Source organism: Opisthocomus hoazin, chromosome 2 (genome assembly GCF_030867145.1).
Source record: "Opisthocomus hoazin isolate bOpiHoa1 chromosome 2, bOpiHoa1.hap1, whole genome shotgun sequence".
In the NCBI taxonomy this organism is placed as follows: domain Eukaryota; kingdom Metazoa; phylum Chordata; class Aves; order Opisthocomiformes; family Opisthocomidae; genus Opisthocomus; species Opisthocomus hoazin.
Genome location: NC_134415.1, coordinates 95,444,626 through 95,458,028, shown reverse-complemented (window position 1 = coordinate 95,458,028; position 13,403 = coordinate 95,444,626). Strand labels below are relative to the sequence as shown.

Sequence of the window (13,403 nt, the reverse complement as noted above, 5' to 3'; positions counted from 1 at the left end):
TTGCTTGAAAATAAATTTATGTTACATAAAAATGTAGTGGTTGAGAATTTAATATTTTCTGTTTAGTTGTTTTGTCTAGTGATGATGATGAGGAGGAGGATAGTGGCAGCACTAGGAGAATGGAAAGCATTTCACCTCGTCCTGCAGATTCAGCCCGCTCCTCCCCAGCTCCTTCTACAGGAAAGGTGGAAGCAGCATTAAAGGAAAACAGTTGTGGAATAGAACAGAGAATAGGTAGTATAACAACAGATACAGAAATTGCAGTCACACTACCAAGAAAAGCAAGAATGAAAGATCAGGTACTATTTAATGCTTTGTTTAAAGAAAAGAAAAATCAAATCATAAATGGAAAATGTAAAGGCTTGTCTTGTGTTGTCAGAAGTTGATTATATTTGTTTTTCTTATTTAGCAGCTCTTGAGTAGTATCTCTGCTTACATAATATTGGAAACAAGAAAATGTGTTCATTATTTTTTTAGAAGCATTCATAATTATTTGAATTATGCTTTTAACATAGATGCTGCTATGTTGAATGTCTGCTCTTTTGAGACTGGGCAGGGTATCTGTGAAACTCAAGGGCCTGCTTAGTTTGCAGAAGAATATCAGTACCAGCTGTTGCCTGGTATGACTTTGGACAGCAAAGTTTAATATCTAAAGAGACACTGGGAACAGTAGTGGCCATTTAAAATTAAAATACTTTGACAACTGTTCCAATTAATAGCACTTACTTTAAGGATTTCATGGTGGGGCTTTTCTTTTTTTGAGTTGAGTACCACTGCAAGAATTGGATAAACAAAGACAAAAAATGCACCGTGAGCAGACTCCTCAAGTGTTGTCAAAGGGGACAGCTTTCATGGTATGTTAAAAACTTAACCACTGCAATAGTGAGCCATAAGAAGAATAAATTCCCTGTGGCAACTGGTGTTCAATTAATAGTGCCGATTAAAACCATTCTTGGGTCACTTGTCCAGTTTCACTATTGTGAGTTTGGCTCAACAAGAGTACCTGATCAGATTTCCACCTGCAGTCTCAAATCCTTTGTGTTTTCTGGGTTAGAGCGCGAAAGTGATTGTGCCAAAACCTTCATGCTATGTTGAGATTCAGAAGCTAACATTCTAGTGCTGTAATTTATGAGATTAGGTATATTTATAATGTGGTGTATAATTAGTCACCTAAATCAATATAAAGCTGTAACCTCTAGCCTAGAATAAAGCTGTGGGGCCAAAAGCTTGCATGATAGATAGTTTTGAATTTCAGTTACTCTGGTGTTGTACACTGGATTAATTGAAAGTGTTGTATTGTGAAGGTAACTGCTGTCTGAGACTTCTGAAACTCCTCCAAATGTTTTCCTTTGTACATCCATATGTTCCTGTTCACTAGTCTTTAAGAACCGGTAACATTGGAAACTAACTGCAAATTTTAGACAAAAGTAGGAAAGAGCTTGCTTTTGAAAAAGAGGGAAGCAAATTTTTTTGGTGAAATTTAACACAAACTTTGCATCAATTCAAGGAAACTACCAAGAATGTAGGTATTGCAGTGTTTTTGTCAGATACGATAGAAGCTTTGAGAAGCTTTCTTCATTTGTTTTTCTCTCAAACTATTCATTAATTCTTTACTGAAGAGACTGCTTGAATATAGCACCACTTTAATGCTTACTGTCCTACTGTTTGTCTGTGATTTGAGTTTTGAGCTTTTAATAATATTTAGCTAGTCCAGCAGACAAAAATGAAAAGCTATCTTCAGAAGGAGTCCTAGGAAAATATTTCAATTACAGGAATTTGGAATCTCTGCTTTCTCCACTGTGTTTAAATGAAGCATCCAAAAGTATATTTTGAATTATGGCCAAGATAGGCTAGTGATTACGGACTTTGAAGTAATTGGTGAGATGTAGTCTTAATAGAAATATTGAATCCCTTATAACTGTATTTTGTAACCCAAAAGAATGTTTATTAATGGACAGCATGATATAAATACCAAAGAAAAGACTAGTGTACAGAAAATCCTTCGACAAAGTAGAGCAATATAAGCAATACAACAAATAAATACGTTAATCTGATTAATTCATTTCAGTAGGTATTTGTAAGATGGTTCTGTTGGTAAACAGGAGACTTATTGAGATTACAGCTTCAGTCAGCATCTAGAGACTTTCTTGAACTGGAGTCAAACTCCGCATGGTCTGCTCTCAGTGTTTAGTCTTCTGATTGTGAAATCTGTTCTAAAAACATCTTAATAGTTCTGTAGAGTTGCTTTAAGGAATTTTGATTGGGCTTATTTGTTTATATTTCTTCAAGATTCTACTCCTGCTGATGTGGTGATGCACTGTAATAACTCAGTGTTTTCAGTCACTGAAGGCTTGGACTAATAAGAATTTGAAAGGAAAAATAAACCCACCAACATTGTCGTGTTTTTACAGCATTAGTGGTTTTATATAAATGAAAAAATAAAATACATTAAAAATAACTTTGGTTTGCTGGGCTGCACAGTGTTTCAAAATGACGAAAACTAAATTCGTTTGGGCAATTTTAGAAATATTTTTTATGAATTGGAAATGCTAACAGGATGTCTACAAGTGTCAGCTTTATATTTTTTTCTTGAATCTAGCAATATTATCATCTTCAGGTGTTCCAAAAAGTCCTTTAGGAATTTTCTACCTTCTGTATATGGTTGAAGTGGATGCTGTAGTAAGTAATCCTGTTGACCAACAGAAAAGTAGCTGAAAATTCAGTCACTAGTTTTTAACAAGCTTGCTTTAGCAATAAGTCTCAGTGAGACATTCTGAAACCTTGAAAATTACTTTTCAGTTCGGGAACATTGTGTCTAACACTCCAATAAAACGTCGTAAAGTTATTTCTCAAGAGATTGTAGCTGAGGCTGTACCGCTAAATTATCAAAATTCCTGTGAAAGTGTCATTCTGAACTGTCGAAGTATACGAATAGGAACACTACGAAGAATGGTAGTGGAACCTGTGATTGTAAGTAAACTTGCTATTTGACTTGACAAATGTCCTTTCAATTTTTGATGGGCGTTGTTATTTTCATACTTGAACAACATAACGTTTTGCCTTTGCACGTGGAACATTAAGTTTGTCTCTAATTTCAGAGGCTGATTCCCAAAGAATCCCAAGGTACTATTATGTACTAACGCATACGGTCTAGTTCTGGTGTTTAATAGAAACATCATGCATGCAAAGCCTTTGAAAACCCTGCTTACTTGGCTGGCGGGGGCTTACGGATTAGCATGCATTTGTTAAGAAAGTTGAGGCAACAATTACCAAAAACCAGATATTGATAGGTGGGAGGAAGAAATGTGTCTGCAGGTGAATAATTTTGTTTCTATAGAACCATAGTTTTTTTATTAACCTTGTAAGCTACATGGAGACTTTCAAGGAGACATGGAATGTTAGTTGTATGCAGTAAACCAGATAAAAATACATACTACTTCTTGCTGAGGTAACTACATAAACAGCAGAGAGGTGTTACTTGTTCTTTCCACACCTCTGCAAAACCCTACTGTTTGATTTGCTTGAATACTGATACTGATAGATGACATTCTCTTTTGAAGATTTTTTGTTTTCCTTCCCTATAATTTGTGATATTTTTCAAAGTCTTTTAAACCTTTTTTGAGAACAGAGTACTAAGGAGAGATCTTAAGTTTCAACAGTCAGTTTGACTGAGACACTGAATAGTAAGGAATATACTTGCTTCCTTAAGTTGTGCTACAATGTACAATTTGTTTGTAAAACAAAAATTACATTTTACATTTTTATTTTAAAATTCTCATTACTGAAGTACTTAGTCAATTGAAGTGTGTTTACTAACAGTTAGAAGGCATTAAGTCAATTTTGGTTTGGAGAAGTAGTGAAATCTTGTTATTGTGTTGTCTTCCACAGTTCTGCTTGGATTATATAAAAATACGCCTAGAAAGTCAAGAAGGTGAGTATATCTTTCATTTTATGTTAATACACTATATATATAGTTTGAATGAAGTAACTTTGTCAAAGGAATTAACTGGTGAGTCATAATGAAATGTCAATTCTGGTTTTGTTATGTATGTAATAAATTATACTGGGTACCTGTAGTCAGATAAGAGGAAAAAAAAATAAAAAGAGTATAAATTTGACCTGAACTGCCTGGTGAATAAAAACCAGAATGATTTTGCATTATCTCTGCCTTTCACTGATGAAAGAAAAGTCACAGATAGCAATAATTAACAGTTTTTGGTGTGCGTACAGCTGGGTCTGTAGTTCTTCCCTTTCATACTTGTTGAAGGGCTGTAGATATTCTAGTGATGATTGGCAAAAGCTGTCTTGAAAAATTATTAATAAAAACAACAGGCAAGAGTAACCTCCTGTAAAATATTTTACCTCTTTAACACTTTATTAGTTTTTTTATTTCAGATGCAGAAGTAGAGAGTAAAAACCGCAAAGGTGTCAGACCTTTCCTGTCTGTATCTTTCTTTAAAATTTTTTTTCTCTAGGCTGTAGATTGTATATTTCATGTTACTGAAAGAAATACAGTGGCATAGTTTAGGAGATAGTGAGCTTACAACTATTGCTCTGTTTCCTTTGTTTTCTTTTGTAGGGTTTTGCTTTGGGCCTGAAAAGAAGCTTTGCCTCCTTTTGTAGTCTTAAGTTTCTGTGAAGATGCAGTCCTATCAAATTTTGCCCTTTTTTATTTGTAAAAGACTTCTATTGTATTTTGTCATTATTACATGCAAAAAAGGTGTCTCACAACCTGTAAAGATAAGCTTAGCCTTTGCTCAGTCAAGTATTTAAATTCCTCTTGTGTCTAAAATTTAAATGCATAGAAACTACCAGTTTTCATGCATTAAATGAATTTTAAAAAACTCTTAGCTTACTATAGCATCCACCTTCTGTATATGGTAGATGCTACTAGAGCATCTGTCTTCTGTTTATGGTTGAGGTGGATGCTATAGTGAAAAAAAGAAAACCACTAAAAAGCTTAGGGATTGGACTAGATGATCTTCAAAGGTCCCTTCCAACCCAAACCATTCTATGATTCTGTGATTAGTAAAATTTGTGGAAAAGGTCTAGCATTTTTTAGCCAAAACAGCTGCATGGTGAAATTATTTGCGTGGGACTTGATCCCTCAATAGCATAAAAATGGTGACTCCTTGCGTGCTGTGTTTATTGGAACGTTTAGCACTCTTCCTTTTAATGTTTTTGAGTGTTGAATCTCAAGGAAGATGGGTATATTCCTAGCTAGCTCCATTTCTATTAGCTTCATAGTCAACATGATTTGTTTTAGTACAAGTAAGGGTCTTGAAATAAAAATGACACCTAATTTTTTTTTTTCTTTAGATTGATTACAGTGGTTATGCTTTTTCAGGGAGAGGCGAATGCTTTCAACAGCTGTAGAAACAGCAGTACTGTCCTGCCTTGAGCTTGGTTTTGCATGTATAATATATGTCATGTTCTCAAAATTCTTTCCACATGCCTTGTCAGTTTTTTGCAAGTGCCACCTGGTGTCTCAAGGAAACAGCTTTCTGCTTCTAATGCATAAAAAACTATTCATGTTGCCTTTAATGGATAGGTCGTATTGTCTGTCTTATGTCAGTGTTACCGGAAATATTGTTCACAGGTTAAGGCGTTTATAGTATTACAAGAACTCTGTCTTAATGCAAAGGATGAATAAGATATAAATTTTTATCCTCTCACACGAAATTCAGTATGCTTCATCTCAGTGCAAACACGGTTACACTGTTTCAGAGTTTTCTCCAAAGACCAACTAGGTCACGTTTTGGCAAGGACCTTCTATGTAGACACCGTTAGAAGGACCTGTATGCCTCAGCTAAATGGGCTGAATCCGTTTTTAAGTTGGGGCTGTTGTTGCTGTGATCTGCCTCTGAAAGCGGGAAATTAAATGAAATTAATTAAGGAAAGTGTGTACGCTGAGGAAGGAGAGAACTGAAGTATTACTGTAGAGACTGCAGTATTACCGCCTAGCCTTGGAAAGCTGTTTTGTTGTTTGTTTTAAACACAAAGGAGAGAAGACTCTAGAGTCATCTGTAAACCTAAATTTAGTTACTGGCTTAATTTTCTCCTGTGTAAGTCCCTAGGGAGATAAAGGAGAATCGGTGCGAGGAAATGGACTAGTTAGATCATGTAGCGTATTTCTGCTGCTCTTTTCCTGATGAGATGGCAAAGTGCTGTTCTGAGCAGTAAATGCTGCCCAGTTGGCTTGAAGGACACATGGTGTTGCTGCAGCCTGGACTTGGAGCTGGGCTGCTTCTTCCCCAGCTGATGGTTCATAAGGAAAGGAGAGCTCCTTTGCTCACAGAAGCTGTGGTGGCCACCACTTCCAGTCTGCAGCCAGTGGATGCTTCACTTTGGGTAGCTATTTGCCCTGTCGTTATGAGCAGCAGACTCCTTTCTGGCAGGCACCAGCATGTGAATTAAGTTGCCAACAAGAAGGGACGATGTAGAGGGCTGCTGCTGGACATTGGCTACTAAATGCCAAGAGAGGGACAGGAGAAACAGTTCGAAGGGGGGGGAGGTTGCAAAAAGAAAAAGGCACTGTCTCCACTAATAATAATAACTTGTAATAACTAACACTAGTAAGATAGATAGTAATGGTATGTCTTTTATGTCCTTTTTTTTTCATCATATGGCTGTGTGCAGTTATGTTCAGGGTGATGCAAATTAAACTTTTTATCTGGTAACCATTTACTTATTTTTACTCACCATCTGTTCATGAAATACTAAAATTTAACTAAAGAAAGGCCTTAGTCTTTGCAGCGTCTCCTCCCTTTTACAGGGAAAGGATGAGGAGATGGACTTTGTGCACTGACTTTTGTTTATTAGAAGAATTATGCTGGCTCCATTTCTCCTGCTATCCTGTCTGTGTTTTGTCCCCTGTGTAGGAGTATATAATTTTTTCTGGTGGAGGCTGCCATCAAGCATGTGGTGGAATGGTGGAAGCTGCCACTAACTAAAGCTTTAAGTGACTACCATTAACCATTTTTTCTGATCTAGAAATAATTACTGGCATTGAACTTTCAGATCTTTTCACCAAATTCAAAGAACTTTGACTTCAGACATTTTTCCTTCCATTTTTATAACTCAATAAAACCCGTAAAATACTCAACATTGGCACCAGCAGCATCAGATGTAGTGTTAAAAATATACCATGTTGCTGACATTTCTCTTTGGTAGTAAATTAAGAGCAGTACCTTATTTTCCTTAGGCAATGAGACTGTTTCTCTGCATGTGTTTATTCTCCTTCTCATTGTACAGTTATTTTTCATAAGGGAACTTGGTCAAAGATAAATCTACAATGAAAGTTTTGTAAACCTGTTGTAAAATGTGTCATAGCAGTAGTTGCAAGTTGAAATCATGACTGGAAATGCTGTTTTCTCTGTAGAATAAAAACTAGATTAGTGAGAAGAAAACAGTTTGTTTCTGATAATTTACCTAAAAGGTGACAGAGGAGTTCAGTTCATCTTTAAAGATACTTACAGACATCATCAATTTTAATTAAAATGAAATGAGCACATGCTTATTTCTTGTTAAAATCAAGGGGGAAAGTATAAAGGAAACTTAAGTATTTCTACTATAATTGAATATAATGTCCTTATTTTCGTCTAGAATCAGAAAGCGATATCCGAGAGATTAACCTGAAAACTTCAGAACTTACCAAATGTGAATGGTGCAGTGTCCGCAAATTACCAGTAGTTTTCCTACAAACAGTACCTGCAACCTGTAGTAGCCTGAGAGACCAACTGAAAATGAGTAAAGATAATGTCTGGTACGAATGTAAAGGAGACAGTAAGTAAAACAATTTTATTCTACTTTTTCATTTTAAATTGTGCGTTGTTTTGGATACTCCACTAAACAACAAAGCTGGCATGGTTGGCTGAGGGAGGTGTAGTGTTTTCCAGACGCTGATGAGGTGTTCAGTTCAGAACAGCTTGGCAAAAGTGTAGTCTTCTGGTTGTGCAGACACATGCTGGTTACAACATGTAGTCAGTTTAGTATAACTTTTTTCACTGACATTTGTACTGAAGGAAAGCAGGCTGGTTTGTTTAGGTTTTGTATAAGCCCTTTACATTTATATGGCAGCTTTTGGTATACTAACTTCTGCTGTCTGTGCTGTTCTGCTTACAGGCCTTAGTTTCAGTAGAAACTTGTGTGGGTTGGCCTGGGTTTTTCCCCCCTATGCTTGTAGTGATGTTGTGTTGCAGACAGATATCTGCTTGGAAAATAAGTGGATTGTCTTTATGCATCGTAATTTTAAGTTTCATTTCAACATAGTTTTCCTCAAGGGTCTAGCAACTTAATATGCACACTATTTTATAAATTAGCATAGACTCCTCTTCCTCTTAAATAGGTTTTTCTTTAGGTTAAATTTTGTGGTTATTTGTACTTGTACTCAGCTTCATAAATACATGATGCGTTCCAGTGGAGGAAGAATGCTCGCAACAACCTCAGAATTATGTGCTTCCAGCACGTAATACTGCTACAATAGCCTCATCCACCTCCTATGAAAAGGATGAACTGTAAGGAGTATTGTAATTACGAGAGTAATTGGAGAGCATGTGGGCGAGCTAGAGACAATCCTGGGAGAGAGCGTTAGATCCCAGGTGAACACAGGTGTTCACAAGTGAAAAAAGTTGATGCAGTTTGAACTGAGTGGTCTGGGAAAGAAATCCTTCCCGTAGCATGTCTCTCGGCCTCCGTCCGCCCCAGCTTTTCCCTCTGAGGCTGTGGCACTCAACCAGTTTTAGACCCAGGTGCTTTATTATACTTGATACTTAGGAGTACTTTGTGATAACACAGTTGCTATTTGCTTTGTGAGCAATGAATTTTCTTTAAGCCTGAATCCATAGCTGTGTAAGCAATTGTGTGTAGATGCCCAATTCCCAAAATAGAAACACCCAAACCCCAGTTAGACACCTAAATTCAGTGAACTGGGAAATATGTGGCTGAAGAATTAGTTTTCATGACAGTTAGCATGCGGAGTTAAGAATAACCAAAAGGAAATGGGCATGCATGTGTCTGAAACTCTTCTCTTACAGAAAAACAGGTCCCTGCAGTTCTGAGTTAGCCAGCTGCCTAAAACTGGGATTTGCAGCCTGAAGCCTGTTCCTGCCTCTGACTGCCTAAATAATTCCTCTTAGTGCAACTTAACTGCTTTTTGATTTTTCAGATGACGTGAGCGGCTGGTATTTATACAATAGCTGATTGATCCACTCATATTCTCCAACTTTTGGTAAAGGTGTAAGCTGACTCGTTGAAGCTAAGCCACTGTACCAAAAGAAATACAAGATTTATTAGGGCTAGCAAGAGTAAGCATGAGAGAATGCCTGACAGTATTCTGTTCTCAGAATGTTCACCAGAGGCAGAGAGGTTTTTTGTTTGTTTATGTTACGGGACCCGAAAGCAGGGCTTTGCTCTTCTAGGTAGTGAGATCCCTTTACCTGTGTAAGGAGATGAAGATTTTGATTACTGTGACATTGTAAGTTCCTTTCCTTGTTCAGGTGCATACTTTTTAGAAATGAAAACTGGTTGCCAGTGGATTGGAGATCCTTAAGAGATTTCTGTTTCTATGGTAACAGAAATCTGATCAGAGAAAAATAACTATTTCTTTTGTGAAATTGCCATTACAGGTTTTTGTAGTTATGTACCTAACAACATGTGCTTAGAATCAGTAAGAATAGTTTTGTTAGAACTTGGTGCACAGAATCACAGCATGTTAGGGGTTGGAAGGGACCTCTGTGGGTCATCTAGTCCAACCCCCCTGCCGAAGCAGGGTCACCTAGCACAGGCGCACAGGACCTTGTCCAGGCGGGTCTTGAATATCTCCAGAGAAGGAGACTCCACAGCCTCCCAGGGCAGCCTGTTCCAGTGCTCCGTCACCCTCAGAGGGAAGAAGTTCTTCCTCATGTTCAAGTGGAACTTCCTGTGCTTCAGTTTGTGCCCATTGCCCCTTGTCCTGTCGCTGGGCACCACTGAAAAGAGTTTGACCCCAGCTTCCTGACACCCACCCTTAAGATATTTATAAGCATATATCCACTTTTTTAAAAAAGTCATGCTTGTTTTCCCATTTAAGTCTGGAAACAGTCGTCTCAAAATGTACTTCCCCCCCCCCCCAACGTTCTATTCAGTTTAGTTTCTAAGCAGTGTTTTAAGTTTTGCATCCTACTTGCTAACTACCCCAAGTAGTATTTTTTCCAACCTGTTACTGTTTCTGAGAATTTCTATTGTCTGAAAGAGGTAACACGTAGATGTCAGTGCTTGTATTTCCATGTAAAAGTGATTCTTACAGACTGTTTTAGCTAAAAGGCTGGGGACCTCTGGGCTTATATGCTGTAGTGACTTTAATATGTGAAATTTTCAAAAAGCAGTAATGTTTGATAGTGCAGCCTTCTGGGATCAGGACAGACCATGAATCATGGGGTCTCATCTACTGTTTCTTGTTTAATTTAGTGTATGTTGTCTTAGTTCTTTCTCTCTTCTTTTTTTTCTTTTTTCCCCTTCCCCTTTTACAATCACATCTTTTTGAAAGTAGGGAAGAGCCAGACTGAAATATTTTAAAACAGAATACCGTGTAGACGTTGAAGGGGTTAAGTAGATGAAAGCCATTTTTATAATAAACATTAAAACCACAAAAACCCATCTACATTCTTAATACAGTTCTCCTTTTCTAATAAATTTCCACAGATGAATGCATCTTGGTTGATTTTTGAGAGAGCTGTTGACCTGGGAGAAATTAGGGCAAGGTGTTTCCCTGTATAGAGAGGAAATTATGCTGAATACATAATTTCTGGAATTGTGTTGAAACAATAGGATAGGAACTATAAGAAGAAAAAGAGAAAGTATTGATTACAGAGCCTTACTGTCAGTAAACAGAGAAGCTGTATTTGAAAACATGTTCTGGCTTTGCATTCAGTGTCTTAAAAAGTTATCAGGTGTAATGACATTTCTAGATAAAGGCAGAAGTTGGATGCAGTCTTTTTGCAAATGTAGGTAAAAGGGTTGAGTAGTTAATCCTTCAGTCTGCATACATGTGTGTTACTGCTTGTAGGTATTGTCAGCAGTGTGTGCACGTGCTGGCCTACGATTTTTGAAATCTCTTTATAAGTGCAACATGTTTTATTTTGTTTCTATATGAATAATTTTCTCGCTGCTTTTTTGTAGGTCAAGAAGAACAGTACATCATTTTGATTTTTGAAACTGGTCTTGATCCTCATGCAAACTCAATATTTGAAAAAATAATTACTGATATTGGTGTTAGAAATAATATTTCTGACTTCTTTGTGAAAATTTCCTTTGAAGAAGCCAATGGCAGGCTTGTGGCATTTACTAAGTGCTTGGAAGACAGTTCCAAAGGAAGCCCATCTCACAGAGAAAACAAAATAAAAAATGTAATTATGTTTTTGTTTTAGAACAAAGTCATTATATTATTTTAAAGATAGTGTGCTAGTCACTGGAGCAAAAAAAAATCCCAACAACTTCTGCTGGCTTTTATATGAGGATTCCCAGACTGGTTCATGGTGGGAGATAGTCGTGCATTCACAATACTTTTTAGTGTGTTTAGTTTGATTGTAAAGTTGTACATTGGTCCACAAGTAATGTTGTCATTTAAAAATTACTAAGGGACAAGAAATGTGTACTGTAATTAGACAACATAATTGTTTCCAAAATCATCTACCGGTAAAATCACAATATTTCAGACAAGAAATTAAGTTGCAGTGTTATAGTTAAGTATAATTAGTGCTTTCTTTAAATAAAACTACCTTGTGAAGAGTTTGAAAGTTTTGTAGCTCTACAGGAAATACAGTGTAATAAATGAACTAGGAACGGAAAAAACCCAAATTTGAAGTCCTGCTCAAAAGCAATGGATATTACACTGCTGGACTTCACAGAGCTTTATTACCGTTTTTGGTAAATTTGAGTACAGTGTGCAAATTAATATGGACTTTATTCTTTTAAGGTTTCTTCTGAGTCTAAAATGCAGCAGCGAAATAAACAGTTACCGTATTTTGATGATGATGAAGAAATTGGAGAACCACATACAGTATTTATTGGTCCTATAGAAAAGTAAGATATTTATCTTTGCCCTGTAACAATTCTCTCAGGTTTTTTGGCATTTCATATTTATTATTGAATGTATCTTTTCTTTTCAGGTTGATAGTTTATCCACCTCCTCCAGCTAAAGGTGGTATTTCTGTGACCAACGAAGACCTCCATTGTCTAAATGAAGGAGAATTTTTAAATGATGTTATTATTGATTTTTATTTAAAGTAAGTTTTATTTCACATCAGTTTTTAGTTGTCTTTTACTTTGAAACTTGAAAAGTTATGACATTAAAGATTCACAGGTCAGTTGGTAACACTTGGACTCCAACTATGTATAGCTGTAATCTTAAAGGTTGTTTTGTATCTGTGCAAGAAGTTCTGGTTCCTCTCCTATCCTGCTTGACTGTGACATTGTTCTTACTTGGAAAATAGGTTCTTCAGAATTTCTCTGCATCTGAAGAGGAATTTAAAGTGCAAGGACAAAAAAAAAAAAAGCATTTTCAAGTCCAGTTGTTTTTTCCAGAGTATTTATGTTCTCTGGAATTTCATTTGTTTTGATTAACATAATACATAAATTCATCTTTTGGTGTCATTGATAGTACAGACGGTAGAAGTGTATTCAATTGTTACATGCTGCTGTGTTTATGGTACACATAAGGGGTGTGTGTATAATTTTGAGTCTATTAAAATATTGTAGAGGTAAAAGAAAAATAGTGCATCACTCTGGGAGTGTTTGGAGATTTAGTGGCTTAGTGACAAAATATGGGTCCTTCCTAGATAGGGAGTTATGTGACAAACTCCTTGAAAATTTGTTTTCCTGCTGTGACATATAAATAAATATAACAGCAGCAGACCAACTTGTTGATTGAGCAGAGCACTTAATACCTTGAAATATTGACACAGATTTTGGATTCATTAGTTTGTGTGGTTAGTTAGCTCTAATATTCTTACAGCTGTTTTGTGAGAGGCTGCAACAATTCGGTGGGGAGGGAGCACTGTTGGCAATCCTTTTTACTCTGATGATGAATACTTTGAGTTAACGCCTCCATGAATTTTTCACTTTTTTTTAACTAATTAGGTATTTGGTACTTGAAAAACTGAAAAAAGAAGATGCTGATAGAATACATGTGTTCAGTTCATTTTTCTATAAACGCCTTAATCAAAGAGAGAGAAGAAATACTCACGAAACTTCAAACCTTTCGTAAGTCTGTTGATAAGTCAGTTTAACCAAGAGCTAAACGCAGTGAAGACTACAAGGGTAGATGCTTTACAGAGATAAAATCCTTACAAACAATATGATGATATCAGCAGAACTCTAGGAAGCATCCAGACCTGTAACAAACATAGAATATGCCTTTAAAATCT

The 13,403-nt window shown here is 36.4% G+C and overlaps 1 protein-coding gene across 2 annotated transcripts in view; it reads left to right on the top strand.

Moving 5' to 3' along the window:
* Positions 1-13,403, top strand: part of SENP6 (SUMO specific peptidase 6) — an 83,722-nt gene that overhangs the window by 52,044 nt on the left and 18,275 nt on the right. For both annotated transcript variants that reach the window (XM_075414488.1, XM_075414487.1), the window contains 8 exons: positions 67-299; positions 2,800-2,970; positions 3,889-3,931; positions 7,606-7,785; positions 11,158-11,384; positions 11,954-12,060; positions 12,147-12,263; positions 13,117-13,239. In XM_075414488.1, the coding sequence (XP_075270603.1) occupies positions 67-299; positions 2,800-2,970; positions 3,889-3,931; positions 7,606-7,785; positions 11,158-11,384; positions 11,954-12,060; positions 12,147-12,263; positions 13,117-13,239 (1,201 nt within the window). The remainder of the gene's footprint in view (positions 1-66; positions 300-2,799; positions 2,971-3,888; positions 3,932-7,605; positions 7,786-11,157; positions 11,385-11,953; positions 12,061-12,146; positions 12,264-13,116; positions 13,240-13,403) is intronic.